Source organism: Sebastes fasciatus, chromosome 2 (assembly GCF_043250625.1).
Source record: "Sebastes fasciatus isolate fSebFas1 chromosome 2, fSebFas1.pri, whole genome shotgun sequence".
Lineage (NCBI taxonomy): Eukaryota > Metazoa > Chordata > Actinopteri > Perciformes > Sebastidae > Sebastes > Sebastes fasciatus.
In genome coordinates, this window is record NC_133796.1 from 27,803,899 (window position 1) to 27,827,183 (window position 23,285).

The 23,285-nt window shown below is 39.0% G+C and overlaps 1 protein-coding gene and 1 long non-coding RNA gene across 5 annotated transcripts in view; one reads left to right on the forward strand and one right to left on the reverse strand.

Annotated features, from left to right (window-relative positions):
• The window catches only part of LOC141756885 (uncharacterized), a 219,437-nt gene that overhangs the window by 27,349 nt on the left and 168,803 nt on the right, over nucleotides 1–23,285 (forward strand). The window lies entirely within an intron of this gene.
• The window catches only part of lmo1 (LIM domain only 1), a 33,966-nt gene continuing 20,303 nt past the window's right edge, over nucleotides 9,623–23,285 (reverse strand). Inside the window, exons 3-4 of the mRNA XM_074616727.1 lie at nucleotides 11,516–11,641; nucleotides 9,623–10,134 (exon numbers count right to left, since the gene is read on the reverse strand). Of these exons, the coding sequence (XP_074472828.1) occupies nucleotides 10,029–10,134; nucleotides 11,516–11,641 (232 nt within the window). The 3' untranslated portion in view covers nucleotides 9,623–10,028. The remainder of the gene's footprint in view (nucleotides 10,135–11,515; nucleotides 11,642–23,285) is intronic.

The window sequence follows — 23,285 nt, forward strand, 5'->3', positions numbered from 1 at the left end:
TTTAGTAATTGATGTCCTTTTCTTTTGTGTAAATGTTGTATATACAACATTATAATATATATATAATATATATATATATTATATATATATATATATATATATAATATATATATAATATATATATATATTATATATATATATATATATATATATATTATATATATAAAAAAGTTGGGATGTATGGGCTAAAGGAAGGCCAAAACAACAAAACTTAGATATGTTGCAGAAAAAATGAATGAAAGTGATGTTCAAAACTGTTGATGCAAACATTTACTTGGTTTGTGAGCATAGATGATTTTTTGAAGGTCAGGACATTATACACATTTACAGGTTGTGACACTATCTACACAGGACGCATAGCGTGAATGAGAATGAGTCGCTAAGAGGTCACCCGTTGTTTTGTTGAGAACAAAGTCTGATTCATTAAACTTGAGCTCATAACAGTGGTTTTATTTTATGATTAAAATGGTGGTCTCTTTGAAATTGATCATTTTTAAATGTTTTTTTTTTATATGGTGGTTGGTTGAGTATCAGATTGCTGTGTTTTCTATCATAGCAAGTTAAATGCATTCACATAGCTTAAATAAGATGATGTGTTTAACAAAAGGGTTCTTGTGCTGACAACAAGGATTGAAAGAACCACTGGTGAAGGCAGGTCTATGCTGTGTTAGCTTTCCATTAACTTTATAGTACATGGTCTATAAAAGCTCATTGTCTCAGTGTACTGCATTGTGATTAATAATGAAACTGGGGCTATGATTCTTCAAGCATAAGCACATGGTTTGTGCATTTGTGAAGTAGAGTTGTGGGTAAATTAATCTTTTATTCCAGTTAAGAACGAGCAGTTACTCGCTAACAGAATACAACTGATACATTCAATGCTTACATACAATACAAACTACTCCACACTTTCCTTTAAGCCTCTCACTCTCCGTCACTCATTCACACACTCATACATACAGATATACACTCCAGTGTAGCTACAGTAGTAGACTTTTTTTGGGACATTTTGTACATGAAATGTTTCACCCAATCCCATAGTGTGCATCCTTAGGAGCGTAAGGAGACTGCATCAAAACAGAGAGATAATCAAAAATAATATACAGTATATATTCTGTCCGGATCATCCATACTCAACAAGGTGATGCGCTCTCTCTCTCTCTCTCTATTCTTTACGAGAGGAGAAAATTGCACATGTAATAAAATCCAATTTTGTATTTCATTCTGAGAACTACAATAAACACAAAACAAGCAGTAAATAAGCTTTTCAAAAAGCTGATTACCAAAGCAATTTATTGCCAAGTCCAGGGCTGTGTTAAAGCAGAGCAGCGCTGGAAAGTGGAGGGGCCCACATTCCAAATCTTCTCTCCCTCAAGCTCTTTGCTTTCCATGTTATTAGCTGGGCCGCTTGGTGAGGAGCCAATCTGATCAACTTATTTTACTATATAATGCTCCAGCTCCCGCTGAAAGCAGTTAAAAAAAGGATTGTGATTGAGGTCATCCTTGCATCCATCACGGTGGTAAACGCTGCTACGTATATTACCATGGCCTTTTTTTTTCAGTGTTTGGTACGCAAGAGGGACAAAGCACAATAGACATAACTGTACTGTGGTTTTAACGTTTACATAAAGCTGATGTATCTGAATTCAAACACATATCAAACACACCGTCACCAGGCCCACAAGGTCCTTTGTCAAAATGTGGTTCGTTGTCAGTAATGGTGTAACAGACTGTAGTTGATTCCCCCTCGGTTCGGCATGCATGTGAACCGTGGATTAATTACAGTTTAACCATCATAGTGTGACATAAAATTTTACTGCCAATAGTTATCGGACGATATTCAGTAAAGATATGCGATATGCGGGAGATTGGCATTAATGCTTTCCAGTCGCCGATCCCTCATAATGCTGCATTGTGAACAACAATTCTGTGTTGAAATTGGCAGGCGGAAAGCTAGTAATGTTGGCAGCACCAGATAGCCATAATAGCTAACAGCTAACATATGAAGGTTCCATTGAGTTACATTATGGTGCCTTCAAGATATAGTAAAAGTAGAGTATTGGGTATTGAGCATTGAATTCTAAAGTTATCATGATGTGTTCGATTGTAATCTTGTAAAATGTAGTTTTTGGTGATAAACTTGAATTAATCCAGTTGTTTGAAGGAGATGTTTTCACAGCAATATAAAATAGATATTAGAGAGGGAATTATGACCTGTTTAACTTCTTAACACTAGCTCTAAGCAGCTTATAATACATCATTAGAACTACTAATGCCAAGAATTTTTTTATCAATAAAAATACAATCTTTTATTTCCTAATAATTTGAATTGTGTATTTTTATGCAAAAATAACCACTATAGATGACTATAACAAAGTACAAGGATAACATTTCAATTTAAAAACATTTCAATTTGAATATATCGGCTGATATGGCTCATCGATGATCAGCAATCTGTATTTATGGCAAAAAACGTGATCGGGGCATCTCTAAAAGTTATATTTGCTCCCTTTTTTTTCTGCTGATCCAATCTGTGACTCAAAACAGTGATACGATCTAAACCATGAGTTTTGTGATCCATTGCACCCGTAGTTGTCAGGGTTTAGACGTTACTAAAGTGGATCACTACAGTATATAGATGAAGGCCTGCACTCTGAGAAATATGCTAATAACAAAATGTTCTTGTTATCAGACACTTATCAGGTATCCTGATGATACATAATGATACATTGCCAATCTACCGTTTATCAACCATCTACTCTGATTACTGTTTTACTCTCCCTAATTTAGTTATGTTTGTTTTTGTTCACAAACATGGATGAAATAGTAATAATATGGAAAATATTCTAGGTTTTTGTGTCTGCAGTATTGTATTGTAGATATCATAAATTAGCTCCAACTTTAGGTGGGGATTGAGGAATGAGCAAAAAGTAAAAAGTCTGCATAATATTTTTGAATATAAATTGAGGCACTGATGGCACAGGAGAAAATGCTATGTGGGGATTATTCACAGTTATATAATGTTAGGAAGAAAACCAGGCGCTTCTCATTTTGGTCACTTATCCCTCATTGTAAAGGTCTGTATATTTCATTGCTGGTGCAGCAGCTTAGGGGATACATTTCAAAGCAGCAAATAAAAATTGGCTAAACTTCCAAAATTAGCACTTCAAAGTCAAACATGATTTGCAGCGAGGGAAGGGGTGGAAGGGGTGGAAGCAGTGTGACTGTGAAAGTGCGTTTGTAAAAAGCTAACTGTGTGTGTGTGTGTGTGTGTGTGGTGGAGCTGATGTACAGAGTTCAGCATTAGGCCTTAGAACCAATTTCTAGGCAAATTGGTTTCATTTAAGAATGAGATCACAGAGTAAGCAAACCTCTTTCAGGGCAAGTTCATGCATCTGTAGCCATTTATTTCAGTTTTATATGCATTGCTTGGCACAGGCTGTTTGTAGGTAGAATATGCATAATCTTAGCCGTGGGCACCACGCTATCGTTAACGGGTTCACATTTACCTGTTATTACCATGGAGTTTAATAGTTTCTTCCATTTCATTGCATTCTGTCAGAAAGAGCTTCAGCAGTAATTTAGTATTTTGTTTTCTATATTCCTTCCAGCACTGTTGTGGAATCAGTGCTAATCAAAGCCACATGCAACTAATTGCCCTCTCCAGTCTCTCGCGCATAGCACAAGCAGACCCATTAGGCATCAATGGAACATATGTTGGAGTTTTTGAGTGGGTGTCAAAATCTGTTTATTTTCAAGGAGAATAATAGTCACTTGACCACAGTTTGCATCTCTGCTCACATTTTCATTTATTTAAGATCACTGTATTCAGCACATTTTAAAACTAATGCTGTAGCTTTGTCTCTGAGGCGGTAAGGTCACAGCTGTTTGTTTGAAGGACAGCATAATGGTTCATGAGTAGAGAATAGATTATCCATTCAAATTGTTATATAATAAACATCACACATGCAGACACAGAAATACATTAACCAACCTCATTGGCATCAACATAACTTATTTTTAGATGATCAGCTGCTTTTTTGAATTTTTGAACAGTAAAAAGCCAAATCCCACATATACCCACTTAATGATGGCAATATATCCAATACTGCGCATTTCCTCTAGTTGTTTTCTATTCAGTGGCAAAAGACAAATAACCCTCTGGTCAGGACAAATATTCAAATAGTTATTCATTCCAACTTTCACTAACATGATGAACAAGCAGTGAAGGACTTTGTACGCTAACACACGCACATATTTCTTAACTCTGATATTTTTATTATTTTATTTTTTGCGGTCCCTCCGTCGTTCCACCACTTTGGTCCAGACTGAAATATCTCAAAAACTATTAGATGGATTGTAGGGGTGTAAGAAAATATTGATACACTTTAGTATCGTGATATTATGTTTTGTGATGCTGTGGCGATTCTCAAAAACACTATTGATTTTTTATTAATGATTTACATGCAAAGATTTGTGGCAGACAGTACAACAGTGGTGCTATGATGTTGGATGTTTACAGAGACTGTGATAAATGCAAACAGATACCACTTTTCTGACTGCATAAGAAAGTAGACATTTTTTAACTCAGATTATATGCACATGGCGGTGTGTTCTTTATACCATGACAGTTTTCCTAAAATTAGATTTAGATAAAAATCGCAATATATCGCCTTACATACAGTATCGCAATTTAAGGATCGTAACTCCTCTATCATGAAACATATCATGTCACCAGATTCTTGCCAATACTCAGCCCTAATAAATTGCTTTGAAATGTAAAACATGCATGGTCCCCAGAAGATGAAGACTACTCACTTTGATGAACCCTGACCTTTTCTGATCTTCAAAGATACATTCTAATGATTTTGGTGATCCTCTGACAATTCTTCTAGTGCCACCAGCAGGTCAAAGATAGACCTCAACATCTACTTGGTATAAAATTTGGTACAGGCATTCATGGTTCCCAGAGGTTACCAGATCCTGTTGTGCTGACTTTGATGTTCCTTTGACTTTTCGACTAGCGCCACCATGAGGTTGACTTTTTAGTTCTTTATTGAAATATCTTGACTATCAGATGGTTAGCTGTGAATGGTCCCCAGAGGATGAACTGTAATAACTTTGATCTCCTGACTTTTCTTCTTATGCCATCATCTGGGCAACGTCAACCTGCAAAATGAATGAAGTTCCCATCAGCCTCAGCTGTACTTTGTGTTCAGTGCTAATTAGCAAATGTTAGCTGGCTAACATGCCAAATCAAATGGTGAACATGATAAAATATTATACCTGCTAAACGTCAACATGCTAGCATTGGCTTTGTTAGCATGTTAGCATGCTGATGTGAGCATTTAGCTCAAGTACAACCTCACAGAGGCTAGCATGGCTGTAGACTTTTGGTCTAGTTACTTTATGTGTACTGTGTGAGCCAAAGACAAAATGGACAATAATGTTTTTCTGTATTGTCCATTTTATCTTTGGGATCATGAAGAAGGTCTCCAGCACACCTCTGTCCATGTGAGGAGTAAAACTTTCATGCATAGTGACGCACATATTCTCGGGGTTGGCGTCGGCAACAGCATCCAACAAAAACTGCCCACGCTGACAGTCATTACAGCAGAATGATTCCATTTCTGTTGGCATCAGAGCGCAATTTTAGCAAATGCACCACTGTCAGTGTTTGTTCTTGACAGCTCAGGTTCTGGAGCTCCGGTCTCTCTCCGCTGCATATCTTCGGCCGCATACTCACTCTCAAATAAATGCGACTGATTATCCTAGTCAGCCAAAACATTGTAAAATGTTTCCTCGTCCATAACATCCTCTGCACTCATATTTTGGGATGGCATTTTCACTGTTGGAAACGTAACTAGTTTGCAATATAAGCGAAGAGAAGGAAGTTCTTTTTTTAATTTTTTTTTACTTTATTTACACATTTGAGTGGCATCTAGAGACCTTCATATCTACATAGGGAGCGGGTCCTCTTCACCTAGTCCGCCATGTTACTCCGCGGACAAACCAAACACTGGCTCTAGAGAGAGCCTTTTGCGTTTTTACCTTACCTGAAGGCCACCATAGTTCTCTGACACACCCGTGAAACTGCTGTAATGTGAGCCACAGAGTGCAAAACCGTGGTACCGCCAGCTGCCGTCTGACTTCCGTTGCTCCTAAAGTAGTGTTATTATGGTAAGGATGGCCTCTGAGCGAGGCAAACGGCGTAACCACGGTTTTGTACTCGGCGGCTCACGTTACCGCAGGCTTGGAAAGGGAGGAGTGAGCGGAGGGGTACTCAGGTGGTTGCAATCTGCAACCACACCACTAGATGCCGCCAAATCCTACACACTGTACCTTTAAGTAAAGGTCCCATTGGTACAACAACCCTGTTGGGGTACATTATTGTAATATTATTGTCATGCTTTTTTTCTTATCTACAAACTCTCTCCCAAAGTAGTGTATTGTGGGATGGAAATGATTGTCTAGAGCTGTTATGCATATAATGATTAGAATTTCCCATATGGCAATAATGAGGTTGATTCCCCGCCAAGAGTTGGACACCACACCAGTTTAGAAAATACACTGGCAGGAGAGTACTATATTACCTGTAGTAATCAAAATGCACGGCCTACTATCAGTTCCTTCTTCCCAAAAAACTCATCCATAAAATTAAATTCGGTATAATTAGGACTGTTGCAGTGTTGATGGATCCAGAGTGAAACACAGAATCAGTAGTTTCACTTAGAAATTTGGCAGCCTTTCCACTTATCTGCCTTCCTTGTGGTTTTTATTCTACGTGCACCCTTTATGACCACGCTCCGCTGACAGCTGTCCCTATGTCAATATGAATGTCTGTCAAGAGAGATTATACATCACATGAATCGAGGCAGATAATGAGCAAGAGGGAAGGGCACTTTTTAACACCCCCTCGTGTGCAACATATGACACAAGCCAAGCTAATTAAGCAGATGCCATAATGCAGTAATCAGGAACACAGAGGAGGTTGGAGAATTCACAAACTTGAGTCATAACAGCACAACATTTGGTGCTTAAGAACTTCTCCACTAACACAAGCAGATGGGAATGCCAAGCTGCAGTGCATGTTTATGTATGTGTGTGAGGATGCCTGTGTGTGTGTGTTTTGTAATGTTGTGTGTGCATGTTTGTTATATCTTCATGTGCATGTGTTTTATTATATGGTTAGTTTTAAAAATGTGTGTTGTCGGCATGTACACTCGCATATAAGCCTGCATGCGTCTGTGCCTGACAGAACACACACACACAGACCTCTGAATCTATATGTTTGTATGAATTTGCAGCTGGGCACAGTGTTACCTGGTGAGGTGTTTTCATCATTATTTTTCCGGAAAATGAGCAATCAGCCATATTGCACGGAGGCTGATTGTTTCCCTCTGTAAATCAATCCAGGAATTGCAATTAAAATGCGCTCTTATGTAGTATAATTGATGTCTACCTAATCCTTTATTTGCACACCTGCCGGTGAGTCTGAATTTTTAATGAATTTGTAATTAATGCTCTTTGCGGACTTGATTTATGTGTTAGCAAATTATATTGCTGTTCTGTGTCCTGCTAGTAGAAAAGTGCCTAGAGAATGTCACACATGGGTTGAAATCTGAAGTTTGCCCACTTTCACCAAAAAGGAAGAAGAATACTGTGTTGAATAATAATAATAATAATAATAATAATGGATAATACAGCAGTGGAAATTAAATGTTTATAACTATTCTGTAATTGTTTATTATTTCCATACCCTTGAGCTAAGCCACATTCAGCATGTTGTGTATTCCAAGTTATGTCTGTATGATTTAATGAGCATTTACACAGATATACATTAGGGCTGCAACTAACGATTATTTTCTGTTTTCTGTTAATCGTTGGAGTTCTAGAGAGATGGATATCATACAGTTTTCCAGATGACCAACTGCATCTCTTTTAGGTTTTCAGGGTCTAACATGAGGTCTGGTAACGTAACGTCACCTCCATCCAGACTGATGTATGGCATATTACCTATTACTGAACTTGGACTTAAATAAAATGGATCATATGATGTAACAGCTATTCATTTTTCCAAGCTGTGCCCATTTTGCTTTCTGCTTTGTTTTTTTCCCCTCTCTAAAATAATGATGTTTGTTCTCTCTAATTAGTTGTCATTGTTTCACCATGTAAGAAACATGGCTGTTAAAAGTTTTACCAATAGTAACCTGAGAGTAGTATGGAGATTTTTACGTGGCAAAATTAATTCAAATCGTCCCATAGTGGCTCTAAAATGCTAAATTTAATAAGCTGAAGGTGAAAAAATTAGGCGAATAATCGAGTAATCCAGCAACAGAAAATGTATATGTTGATAATCAATAATTTCAGTCATTTTTCAAACAAAATTGACAAACTATAAACGATAATTCACTATTCCCTGTCTTCCATTACAATGATTTTGCTTAACATCATTGTAAAATTAATATCTTTGGGTTTTGGTGTGACAAGACAAGCGATTTGAAGACGTCAGCTTGGGCTCTGACAAATTTTGATGGCTATTTTTTTTTTCACATTTTGTACACTAAACGATTAATCAATGAATCAAGAATATAATCAGATTAATCAATAATGAAAATAACTGCTAGTTTCATCCTTGTAATAAACTAATTGTATAATTGGCTCAGCTTCTTGTGACCTTAAGCCAAAATAAACTACAGTATAAATTATCAGCAGAATAATTAAAATCATTCTTATATAAAGAATGCAGCACACTTGTGTCACCCTGCAGTCATAAACCTTCCTTGCATGGTATATTAAAGTTAATCAGATCTGACTTATTGTGGTATTTCTGGAAGAAATCACAGGTACACGTTGAGCTGCTTAATTAACATATATAGCTGTTTATCACCTACATTGTGTTATTTGCAGCAAATAATCTCCAAAGTATTCCAACCCAGTATTATTTTTCCCAATTTAGAGATCAAGTTGAGGTGTTAATTCACACAAATGCATGTAATAAGCAAAGTCATTGACATGAATTATCACTTGAAGGATCAGCTGAATATCTGACAGCTCCACCAGACTTGGTGTATCGTTGGTGTGTGCATCAGAAATAACCTCATCAGATAAACAGACGGTGTCACACAGCTCCATTAACAAGAGTCTTCTGGGAAGGGGTGCTTTTTAATACAGCTGAGTTTGAATGAGCTCAAACTCAATGAGCATTTATTTTCTCTCTAATTTATTTGCTGTTGCATTTCATTTCCAGGCCAATTCACCCTCATAATCAGATGGCAATTAGTGAAGCATGAATCACGGAGCGCCGCTCAGCTTAACTCAGTCCCTTTCATGACACCTGCACGCTCACAACAACACAGTTTGGAGAAGCATTCTTTTATTCCAAATAAAATCTGACGTAGTTCATTTTAAACAGCATTTCTAATTCCATCAGAATTCTGTAAAATGTAATAAAACTTGTTTTGTTGCATCATGTTTTTGAAGAAGGACTTCAAATATATTTTTTCTCTTGCGAAGCCTTTTCTAGCATTGCCGTTTTCGGAGGCATGATTACACATCAACACATGGGCCGACTTCCTCCGACAACTTTGGTTTTTTGGTCCAAGAGAAAAAACTCACTATGAACATTTAAGAATCTTTAATTCACACTAGTAATAAAATTGCATTACATTTCATAAAATAAATGTTCCAGTTTATATATACAGAGAAAACAGACTGTACATACCCTCCAATGAACCATTTCTAGAAGGAAAATAAAACCAACCGGAAACAAATTTCACAAAACATACAAGCAATACAGTGCTCAGCTAAGCAGGCACAACTGTACATCAAAATTTGTAACTGCTCAGTGTCGGGGTGAGGGAAGGGCAAAAAGTTGAACATTTACAATAGAGTCCTTAGGGACTGATAAAGGGGTCTTAAAAAGTATTGCAGGCAAGCAGACAGACGCTTGTCTTTTTCCAAGTGCAGCAGAACATCCATCTGGTGTGTAAAGTGTGGAGCCGATTGTTGCTGCCACGAGGTTCCAACTATTGGACCTGTGTCTCGAAGCTCCCGTTCAGCTGGCCCTCCTCATAGTCCATTTGACACAAAATCATGTTGTTTTTTAGGAAAAACTTGTCCCCCACACAAAACCTGTTGGCAGAGAAAAACAAACAAAGGCACAACTGTTGTTAAGACGATTACTGTTGGCATTATGGCAAAGTGGTGTGTGTGTGTGTGTGTTTGTTGACTCTGCTCTGGCAGCGAAAATGTTGCATTTAAGATCAGCAGGTAATGATGATTCTGTTTGATTGCACACATTTGGTTCGAGATGTTTTACTTGACACCGTGCCCCGTCAGATACGAAGCCCCGTTTTGATGGTCATCATAAATGCGTGACTTCAAATAAAGGTGGATTAAAACCCTATCATTTCAGAGCAAGCAGACACGAGCGCTGGCGCCCGATAAAAGGCAGGTCAACTCTCCACGGCCGGCCTGGCGAAAAGGCGCTGGCACCCCGGGAGTTTCCAAGGAATCTCTGCCATAGGGTTAGCGTTTCACACGCCAGTTTGGTTCCAGTGCTCGAGAATGTTTTTTCCTCTGAAGTCTCATAGTCAATTGAAGAGGGGAAAATAACACATAACAGCCTGCCCTACTGATGTTCTTCTCTGCGCCGCCGTTTGTTTGTGTGACACAGTGGAGACAGCTCCATAATGTGACGGAAGGGGGAGTGTAGATAAGAATATAGCCGAGCATAGCTTGGCTTTAGTAATGAGCCAGGCTGGTAAAACAGTCACGGCCATGGCGATGCTGTGCCAGATGAGACCTGGCTTCATGTCTGCCAGCTGAGAAGAGAGACCGCGGTCATAATTCCCTTATAGCAGGTGTTCACTATGGTAACTGAATTCGGCCTGCAGAAGGTTAATGGGCTTGTGCTGTGTGGAGGAACAGGGTCACAGCACCCCTGACAAGCATGCAAAGGACGCTCTGCTCCCAGAGTGGTGCCATTACTGACAGTATATTAATGGGAAAAAGCAATATTTGGGTATGTCATATTCTATGTGTATCATACCATAAGCTTTGTGCTCACTCCAATTTCATAATAGATCCTATCGCTAAGGAAACACCATTTCACACCTGTGTAGGTCCGTTCGTTCTCCTTTATGCAGCAACACACCTCTGGAGGACTTTAGTTTTGTACTGTAGCTCCTATACCTCATAAGAACGGGGGCTAATTTTACATCCCTCTGGCTTAAAAGATTTACAGATTTAGCCACAAACAAGGACAAACTGCTGGCAGTGTGTCACAATAGGAAATAATTAGCAGAGCATTACAAATGCTATTTTTATTTTTACAACACAGGAAGACTACAGTTTTTTCCCCACTTGTTCAGTGGTCTGTAATAATATAATAAGAGAAAAAGTACCTTAAGAGAGCTTTTTCAACAGCTTCTAATATTTAAGCCATTTTAACACTCCATGTTTTTTTAAAAAGACAATGTTGTTGTGCAGTTATTATGATCCCCGTTCTTACCTCTGGTTACAAAGCTGACAGGCAAAACAGTCCAAATGGTAAACATTATCTCTGGCTCTCATCACCATTTCAAAGGCTGGGATCAGTTTACTGCAGGCTGCACAGTTCCCCGTTGTACCAAAGAGCCTGAAAGACAGAGAGCACAGACAGAGATTAACCCACCTTCCCTTTACCTTGATGCAATAAAAGAGCAAACATAAACGTACTGACAGCTAGAACAATAGTGGAAAAATGCTGCAGAGGAAGAGGGAAAGGGGGCAAAAAAAATAGAAATACGTCGAATGCAATGCGCAAATCTTTCTTGGCACCCACTTGGTATTTTTGTTAATGAGAGTTACAAACATAGATCTTAATTCTTGGCTAATGATCTAATTAAAATGATCACATGGTTTTAATCTCCTCCTTCAAAGGATTTCCCCCCTTGCACATTACAAAAAGCAATGAAAACAGGTCTGAAGCAAACCATTTTGAATCGTTGAAAGTTTTCTTCTTTCATAACTAAAATACCTAATGAGTCTATCTCCAACCAAAGCCAGCTGGATTTTTACACAAGAGGCTACGTTCTGTAATGTAGTCATGAGTTCAAAAGATTTCTGTTACAAGGATTCAGGCTCAATCTCTTTTCTCTCGTTCTCCATCTCGCTCTTTCATTCAGAGAGAGACAGTGACGGGAGATGTAACCTTGAAGAGTTAACTAAATGTTTCACAGTGAACAGACCGACTGCTCAAACCTTGCTTCTGCTTGTTTAGGCTTATTAGATAGGAGCCAAATGATAAAGGTCACAAACAGAGCAAGGAGGCACTGGTGTAGATCTCTTCTCTCCTCAAAGCAGAGGAACCTCAAATGCTTTTTCCCAGTCCGATTTACATTTTCATTTTCCAAGCGCCTGCCCCTATGTTTAATTTGGAGATTCTGAAGCACAGATAGATTTATATATTCTGCAGGAGGAGAAGGACCGTTTCACAGCTTTGCAAGAGGGGATAAGGCAACAGCAGATTGCCATTCCAACAGTATGTTAAACACTTTTTCGCCCAAACTTGTAGGGGGCTCAGACAGAGGAGTCACAGTGTTGATATTCTGCCTCGTTTATGCTAGTCCCATTCAGTTGCTTTCACCTTGTTAAAGAAAACGTCTATCCAGCAGCCCTGCTTCTAATTAGGGGCCGCTGGCCCAGAGGAGCCGGAGAGACAGAAACAGAGGGAGAAAGGCTGTTATGTTCCGTGAGAGGGATTCACACGGTGTTAAACAGAGACATTGTTACAACTGGTTACTGTTTCACTAAAACACTGCATGTTCTCATACAGTAGACATCTGCCACCCACGGGGCACTCTGTGGAAAAAAGCAACTTCTTTGTGTTACAGAGACACATTTTTAAAAACATGTTTTTTCCTTTTCCAAACATCTAGAAGATTCTCACACATTCAGTATTGATCAAAAAATTGACCAAATATCAGTGCTACAGTGCTCCTCGTTTCCATTACAGTGTATAGGTTTTCCTGGCAACCCTGATTGCTTTGTTTTGTCAATACTAGTGCAGTGCCCGTCCAGAACGGGCCGATCGCTCGGCCCCCAGAAGGTCTGTTTGCAGCGTTGTCGAGTATGGCTGCTTATACCCGCCAAATGTTGATTGGATGAACGGTTCTCGAGGTATGCAAAGGGCAGTTATACATACATACACAGACAGACAGAGATTCCATCCTTTATAGTTAGATGCTGCTGCTACAGCGCCACCTATTGGCCAAATGGCACCAAATTTGCCATGGTCACTCAGACATCTTATCTACACCACGGATGTCTAAAGAGAACAGGATACAGCGTTGGAGGCGGGCTCCCGTTCATTCCTATGAGAGTTGTTCAGTGACGCGTGAAGCCAAAATGGCTCGACTGCCGAGTGCTTAAGTACCCGGATCATCTGGCAATCTTCCGCATCCCTTGGGCCCATAGAGCAGGCGCAGTAGCGTTTCCTTTAACTCCGCCTCCCAGCCCTCGGTCCAGCTGCAGACTGGGTCTCATTCACATGAAGCGAGGAAGGAAAATATCTCTAGATTTGGCTATAGTTCATTTTACAACTTTTAGGACCTAATGATTTGAATAAGAGCTATTCAAGTGTTCGTACTGGAAAGTTGATTTACCTGATTTACGGACCTCTCTTTCCCAATGTAAGTCTATGGGAAAAGTCTTTTTGGGCCCAATGGCATCATGTGACGGACACAGAAGTTGTAGTACCGCCGTTTGGCCACTAGGAAATTTGCTTCAATGCCCAGTGCTCTTCCCGGGGGCTTGATGTCCACAAAATGTTCAGGAGACCAATCGCAGGCCGAGCACGGCCGCAGCTTGTCAGCGAGAGAGACTCATAGCTGTCAATCATGATGTTGTCTCACACTCTTTTTATAGCATCAAATAACTAATTAAAACCAAACTTATCAGAAAAATGAACAATTGAACATACATCAGCATGATAAGAACTACCTAACATGACAGAAATCATCTTTGGGAAAAGTTTGTTTGACGTGTACTTTGACTTTTTAGTTTGGCCCATGTCCCATCCACTAACATGGAGGGGGCGGGCTTTATGACCTATACTGCAGCCAGACACCAGGGCGTGATTGGGATGTTTTGGCTTTTTTCACTTTTTGGGAGCTGTCATGTCGTCCATCTTTATATACAGTCTATGGTCCTGAGCAATACACCCACCAAGTGTGAAGGAGATCGGAAGAACGGTTCTTGAGATATGCGAAGGACATACAGACAGACCTCGCTGTATATAGTTGGACGATGAAATGAAGGCTAATTCTTTCCCCTTTTGTTCACTAAAATGTTGTCTCCATTAGTTATAACCCACTGCCTCACCTCCTGCGTCATCAGTCAAGTGGGTCTGCTCCAGGTTTCACACCACACCTGAGCTCTATACTGGACTGAAGGTTCACACAGTGATGTCCTTTCCTCTCCCTCAGGGAACCGAGGCTATAAAAGAACCTAGAGAGCCTCGGTCACTTACAGAGTCTGACATGCACACACCTATAATAGCTCGTAGGATTATTCTAACCCTTCTCTATCGCACCCCGCTGGGCTGCGGACATGGTGCTGACTGGATACATGCATGTTGTGAAAACGCCTGGTGGGGAAGCCCAGCTGGCTGCCAACACTAAGTTCTACCTTCAGTCAAAGCGGCGTGCGACACCTGTGGCTAGTTTTTACCTTTCAGCTACATCTATACAAACCAATGACCCAAATAGTCTGCGTATAACCTCTTTTCCCCTTCATTACGAAACACAAAGATTTTGTTTTTAGGATCGCTCCTCTGCAGAGCTGTTTATAAATGTAAAAATAGCTAATGTAGGTAAGCTGCGTTTTAACTTTACTAGCCCGAAAAATAGACTATTTTGATTGACTTTGAAGACTTATTTTATATTATATAGAAACATTACTACTAAAATACTAGAAATAATATTGTTTTCTTTGCAAAAATGACTGTGATATACTAAAGGCTTTCTCTTTAGTATTTAGTTTAGTAACATTTTTAAAGGGGCAGTCTACCAATTTTTGCACTTCAAATTACACCGGGGGCGTGACGAATAAATGACGCCAAAATGCGAAATACTCCCCTGCGAATATTATGTCTATGGCTTTTATTGTGAAAGGTAAGAATGGAAGGAGTTGATCTGGTCTGCGCTGCCTTTGTCAAGGTTGAAAGGAGTAATAATGTTTGCTGTCCTGGTTCGGACTACGGAGCCTCCGTGTTGTTGTTTCATAAATATAGGCGCAACTCAACCGGTTCTGCACAACGTTATTGGTTGATGCCTTTATTGTGCATCAACCTTGTTCCAGAAAAAAAAATATACGTCGCTTTTTCACCGTGTAATATTTGTGTTCTGTGTGAAAGTATTCATAACGAAAACAACAGTTTATAAAAATATATTGACGTGCAAAAGAATCGCATGGGAAAAAAAAAAACGCCGCCAGTGTCTTCCTGCCTTTAAGTATACTCGTCATGTTTATTACTACTCTGCCTGTGAAAGCAGTTGTGTATTGTCTTCTGTAGCTCTGGAGAGGCTTTGTCAAGTCTGAAAAAAATAACCCTGATGATGTCACTATGGGTTATCTCATCTTTGGGATTGGAGACATAACAAAAAGCTTGAAGATCCTCCCTCCCTGGTAAATACCCACATCTTTCAAACTCCACACCCAAAGTTTGATAACAGTGATGACATCATCACGCTAAATAGTACTCCCCAATAGCGAGGCGTAAACAGGGATTTTCAAGAGCCACAAGGAAGGTTGTAGTGGCAGAAATGAACGTACATTAAATGTAAGCTTTCTATATAACTAAAACCTGGTTATTGAAAGTAGACTATTATTAATGAACACGATATAACACAAATAAATAGTGGACGACTATTTTGGTTTGTGTTCATCCAACTTGAATTTGAATTTAGCCATCAATGAACTGTAAAACAACTACAGACTGCAACTAAGCTTTTCTTCGTTTCGTTAGGTGTTTTCCAGGAATTTGGCTGCATTTACCTCATTATTAACATCAGGGCTGCCCTCTCCTAGTCAATTAGTGGACTAATTGGTCGTTTAGGTATTAGTCGACTACGATTTCTTTAGTTGATTAGTCATTTGTTATGCTTTTTTCATGCTGAATGACTTATTTCTAAGAAACTTATTATTACATCTCTGGTAAACACGAGATTGAAAGTGGTGCTTTTGTTTGAATCTCAGTTTCACAGATCTGTCGATTAAATCAACTAATCGATTAGTCGACAAAATCATATGAATTTCTTTGATCGAGGAAAGCCCTAATTAACATCCATATCAACACCATCTCCACCTCCACCTACAGTACGACCTGCTGCTCTCTCTCGCTCTCAGCGCACATGCTGCGCAACAGCATTTAACGTGTGCTGAGGCTGTTATCTTAAGAAAATATTTGGTCTTACTTTGATTAGCCAGCCAAAAAGGAGACACAAGTATTCTGATAATAGCACAGAGAGACTTCACACCTTCTAGGTGGAAGTGCAGTAAAAGCGAAGCTACAGGACCGTGGCATGTTCTCTTAACTGACACTGGTTCCTCTGAATCACCCCGATAGTCTTCAAATCATGAAGAGATCCGCTTTTTCCATGCTAACCTGATTTTCTTATCTGCTTTGTGATTTACTATCACAGGCAGAAATTTGGCACAGAAAAAAAAATTGTCTTCCAAAAGTGTCCCATTCACAGTTATTTAGCCAACAATTGATGTTTCTGGGTTATAACACGGTATCAACATACGGCTTAATTGGACTCCTTCTGCTAAAAGGAGATTACAGCCTGAGAGAACTGTTCAAACACATTACACTTCTCTCTTCGTGCTCCTATGAAGCTAAAAGCAACCGGAGTTGAACCAGCGCTGCGGCAGTCTCATGAGTAACGGCTGAAGTGGAGCTGCGTATAGTGAGCAATGAATGTTTCACACCAAAACATGATCTAGAGGCAGATGTAAAGCTCAAGGGATTCAACGTCAGATGCGAGAATGAGAAGTAAAATAGATAGACACAATTAGGCCCATTCAAGCTTTTGAAAGCATAGCTAGAGTCAGCATGTATGGAGAGATAATATCATCTATACAAGCCAAAGATTTCCAATTAGCCAATAAAGACGGTGTTTTACCTGACTGTAATCAAGTATTCTATAAGAAACCATACACACCTACTATGTACAGTACTTTGTGTATATATACTCTCAAGAAAACTATGTTCATACAGTTTCTTCCATCTTTTTTTCCTCTTTAAACTTGATATGCTTCACAGCACTGAAACAGTGCCTTCATAAATGGTGGATTACCTCTGAAAAACACTCATTCATTTCATTTACAATAGCTTTTTTTGTTTGAATAGACTATTTTCTGCAGAATTCCCACGTATTGTTCTGACACATGTCCTGTATTGTAAGAGTGCAGTGGCTCATGCACTTCAATTTCCCTGGTCATTTGGATTAAATAAATCAATATTCTCAAAAGGAAAGTGCAAAAAAAAATATTCAACATCAACAGTTTTTTTTCAGCATTTCTATTGAAACAGCGTGTGAATGGTGAGTTTCTCGAAAATATGAGGGTATTGTTCAGAGCTGCTCATAATACACTGAGCCCATCAGGTTGTGTCGATCAATCATCAGCATTGCAACAGTTTAAATCACAAGAAGTCGTTTTTTAAAATAGTCACTTCTGTTGATTGATGATTTGGATCGCTATCCGACAACCTGTGAGACATCCTAGTATGGATTTCTGAATAGTATAACGCAGTATAAAGTGAAAGCAGGCTGGCTATTTATTTTTAGGAACCTTCAAATGTCATAATCTTTGTTCATATATTATATGACCCCTTTAATAGTATATAATAGTTAGTAGGGCTGCAACATAGTATCTATAGTAATACTAGGGGTGGGGGAAAAAAAATCGATTAAGCATTGTATCGCGATATTTTGCGTGACAATATTGTATCGATACACGGACGTCAAATATCATATTTTTATGATATAAACTATTAACCTCTTAACAATCCGACCACCTTTCTGCTATTCTGTCTTTCAGAGGTTGTAGCAGACTCAGTCTTAAAGCTAGAGTGATGCTAGTGATACTGGTATCATGTGAAACTATAAAACCTAAGGAACTGATTGATACCAACCGTGTCATGTTAGCTTGTGGGGAAGAACGCTAAATAACGCTCCAAAGTTGTTTGAATTTGGCGAGGAAAAATTGGCATGGCCATTTTCAAAGGGGTCCCTTGACCTCTGACCTCAAGATATGTGAATGAAAACTCTGAGATGAATGGAATGAAAACTGTATCTTATTAGATAAAACAGATGTTGACAACCTGCATAATTTGCAGTTGAAAAAAGGTAATAAATTACAATGTATCTTATCACAATACTCAAAAGCATATCAAAAAATGTTTAAAATTGCAATAAGACCGTATTGTGACTTCAGTATTGTGATAATCTGGTGATTCCCACCCCTAATTAGTACTCTATAGTAAAAAAATATCAATTACAATTTCGCAAAGCCCAAGGTGACAACTTCTGATGTCTTGTCTTATCTGACCAACAGTCCAGTTTCTATTCAGTTTATTATCATATATGACATAAGTAAAGTTGAATTCTTACATTTAAGAAGCTAAAATCTGAGAATATTTTGATTATCATAATAATAGCTGGTCAATATAATATATTTTAAATAATTAATGATATATTTAAATATTGGATTACAAAGTCTCTCATCCCTCTGTCTCAGATTATAGGCTTTAATAATGGGATTGATAGTAATTATTATTGTAGCTTATATCTAATTATATGAATACTGTTTTGTTGTGTAAACAATGATCACAGTAGTTGCATTTTATTTTTAGTTCAATTTCTTTCCAACAAAGTAAAAATCATTCATTTTGGGTAGCTCACTCAAGGACTGTCAGAACTGGCCAAAATTATTAAATCTAAAAACACACCAAGGTTCGAACTCTTCGAATAGATCTGATCTTGAGCGCACAGCTGATAGGTACGTGGTTTGTTTACATGACAACGTGAGGTAACGCTTGCTGTGGCTGAGTTCTTTGCCATCATTACGGTTGGTGTTGAATTATTCTTCGTACAGCTTTACCCAAAGTTACATTTCAATTAATGAAAGTGACGTTGTGTGACTCCCCTCATGTGGTGCATGGCAGTGCAGTAATGCTTCTTTTTTTTCACAATCGAATATTAATTTTCATTTTCTAATTCTTTTTTACTATTCGAATATATATAGTCAACTTCAGAATAATCATTGACAGCCCTATAGCTCATTCTAAAATCTGTAAATAATCAATGTCAGCTCTTACATACATTATATGACAACATGTATCGCTTCTTTATCCCTGCTTCCTACCATCTTCCACTCAGGAGAGCTGCAGTGCTCCATGCTCCTTAAAAGAGCTCTTATTTAGCAGCTAAAATGTGTCTTTGTGTTGCCGATGTGGGTTGTTGGGAGCAGAGTTGGATGGCAGGAATGTAAAGAAGCTCAGCTCTCCTTTCTCTGTTATTGAGTTATTACAATCACTCTTTAGAGAAAAAACGGCTCTTCTTTAGTTCTTTCAACTTGCTGCTTTGCCAACTTCAAACCCTTAAAGCTCCTACAGTGCATCATCTGCCTCTCTGTATTGCTTCCCTCAGATTGGGCTGTGGGCTCTTGAAGTTTTCTACCTGTTCTCTGAGCTCTTTGAGACTTCCCAGCCTGCGCAGAGTTTGTCAGATTTCATAAAAGGGAAAGCTGTTAATGCATGCGTCGCATGTTCTGGCCGTCCCCAACAGTTGCGTCTTTTTGAAAGTGTAAACCTTTCTGTTCAGATCTCTCTCGCCCAGAGAGGAAGAGCAAACTGTTTCGGGAGGAGAGCAATTGTTTTACTTACTAACGTAGTAAGGAGAGGACAGATTTGAAAAACAGTCACATCCAGATGGAGCTATCATCTTCCCCCTGCTATTCCACCGGTTTGTGGATAACTTATAATGTTCATTATCTTGAAAACGTTTTCCTCTTACAGTTAATTATACCCCATTTTGATAAGTGGATGACTATTATGTCCTCTCTAATATACGAAATAGAGGATTAAATGATTTCAGGCTTCAAGTCCTGATGATCACACCATGACTAGATTGTCAACCCTCTGGTGAAGTCATGCGATCCTGGGCCCCAGACATAAAGGAAACGCCTAATTAATCTATTATTCTCATTTATAATGAAAGAGTGTGGCCACGTTGATAAAAAAACAAAAACACTCTTGATACTGGGAAGTGAAAGTCAGGGATATTAGAAACTGAACTTTTTGTTGGTGTAATGGTTTGGAGGGCAGGAGAGGACACTGTTTAAGGTATGTGTGTGTTTTGTGTGTAAGATTCAGTAAAGCGTGAGTGCATTCAATAAGTTGCTAATGCCACTGAAGGACAATCACAGATGGAGCTCCTATAATAATTAATGTGAGCATGGCAGGGATCCAAACTCTGGGAAATAACCAAAGTGTGTTTGATCCACCCGCTTGTCTTTAATGAAGTGCAGGAGGCTAATTCAGCGCACAGATTTAACTTCATTACCGCAGGTGAGGGGAGCCTTCGTCGTACTACACAGAAAAGAAGGAATGAGAATGAAACTGGTGCCGGATGGAGACTGCATCACCTACTTTCAAACACTCTCTCAAACTGCCTGTTCTCTATACGCAAGGCAAGGTTTTTAATTTGCTCCATAATAGAATTCATCTCAAGCATCTCCAGCCATTAAGTGTTCTGCATTTGTCGCAGGCTGAAGAGCAGGCGAGTGGGATGGATTTCATTAGGCAATCCGGGGCAACAGAGGAGCACACAGAAAGCTCTCTCCTCCTCTTTCCTTTTTATTCTTATTTTAGTATTCCTAACTCTTGATTTCATATGTCATTCTCAGTTCTTCATCCTGTCTCTGACCTCTACATCTTACTGGTCTAATGTGCGAGAAAGCTTTTCCTTCTCCCTCCACGGTGCCAGTTAGGCACTTATGGCTCGGGGGTTGGGGTTGCTGTCCTCTCAGCAGATGTATTTTACCAAGTGAAACTCTGAGCTTCATCATTTTTGCCTTCTCTTGGTCATTTGCCCATTTATTATTACCTCATCTGCACCATCTGCCCCTTCTGGGGGCAACATCAGGTCTTAGTGGACCTCTCACTGCATCTTAAAAGCATTAACTGTGGGTGGGAACTGATGGATGGTAATGGCCTATCTCAACGTAACGTCCCTAAGCACCTCTCAAGTGGGCTGCGGGCTCCTTCCAGGTCAGAGGAAGAGCTGAGATGTAAGTAAAGTGTCATGGAGATCCATGAGGGAGGTAGGAAGGAAACCAAGTTGATTAAGGCTCTTTTTGGTTTTTAGAAGGGATGCAAAATCATCGCTGCTGTTTTGGATGTTTTTAAATTAGTGGGTAGCAATTAGTATGAGAAAATGTTAAAAATAACAAATATCGCGATATTATGTTTTGTGATGCTGTATCAATTCTCAAAAACAATTAGATTTTTAATTAATAGTTCACATGCAAAGATTAACTCAGTCAACACTTTCTTTCATTTGCAAAGAGATGCGCCCTCTTCGTGTATGTGCCCTCAAAGTAGTGCTATGATGTTGGATGTTACAGGACTGTGATACATGCAAATGCAGATCCCACTGTTCTGATTGCAGAAAAACGTTAACTTTCTTTACTCAGACTTTATGCATATGGTGGTGTGTTCTTTATACTATGACAGTTTTCTTAGAAATTGATTTAAAAGATTGCAATATATCGCCTTGCTTGCAGTATCACAATATATTGAATCGTAACCCCTGTATCATGATGCGTGTCGTATCCCTAGATTCTTGCCAATACCACTCCTAGTAGCAATAAGCTGGAAGTATCAGTGAGGGAGTGAAGAGACAAGTAGGTGAAAGGGAGAAAAGGGGAAGGACAGCGCAGGACAGGGAGTTTTAAGAGGGGGGGCCTAGGGCACCGGCATCCCTAAGTCGGCCCCTGGGGGATTCCCTCTCAGATAAATGGTAGGATCTCATTGGGAATGTGACTTAACGCCCAGGAAATGGTCATGTTTAATTTAACAAGCAGATGGCAGGGGCATCTGAAGGGGGGTATACAGAGCCAAAGACACTGATGAAGCAACAAGCCTGCCTGGAGGTTTCTCACAGCCTACAGAGCCAGCGAGTCTACTCCGTGACAGAAGTCTCCTGTGTTGATGTAAACACAGAGTAAAAGATGAAAATATGAGAAACATGTAGTGGTTTAAACTTAGCTTAACTGGCATACATCTTGTTGGTAGCAGTGAGACTGTTTGACTGTTTTTTTTTTATGTATATTGCAGTTGTTATTAGGGGTGTAAATCACCAGTTTCGTCACATTACTAGGGCTGACCCGAATGCTTCGAAGCTTTGACCGTTGCCATGGTAATCAACCTCCAAATCAGTATTCAAATGATTTGTTTTTTGTATATATATATATACAGTAAGTATGTAATAATAATGTATAAATCCCCAAATAGCCCATGACATATTTATTTAATTGATCCACTTGATACAGTAGCTCCCAATATCTTCAAAATGTATCAACAACAGAGAGATGTTAAATGACAACCAAGTGTAACCCACTGCTGCTTACTTTACATTCAAACTGTGACTATGCATTTTGTATTTTGGATGCAGAAATACAGAAATGTCATGACGGCATGACTCATGTTTTGATGGTTGCACAAGAATTTTTATAAGTTGTACAGTATGTAGAATTTAGTTCAGAATAAGGAGACACACTGCTGCTATAATGCCCCAGCTGTTCTTTTGTTTCTGCCAGTGCAATAAGGCTGTGTTGAAGCATCCCAAAACAATAGGGGTGGGGGAAAAAATCAATACAACATAGTATATTGTGCTTTATATATTTTGCGTAGCAATATTGTATCGATATAGTATTGATCTTTTATTATATAAACTATTAACCTCTTAACAATCTGACTGTCGCTCTTCTGTCTTTCAGAGGTTGTAGCGGACTCAGTCTTAGAGCTAGAGTGAAGATGCTGGTATCATAAAATAACACTCCAAAGTTACGCTGAATTTTGGCAGGGAAAAACCTGTATGGCCATTTTCAAAGGGGTCCCTTGACCTCTGACCTCTGAGAGTGAAAACTGTATCATAGATAGATAGATAGATAGATAGATAGATAGATAGATTAGATAAAATAAATGTTCACAAACTGCATAATTTGCAGAT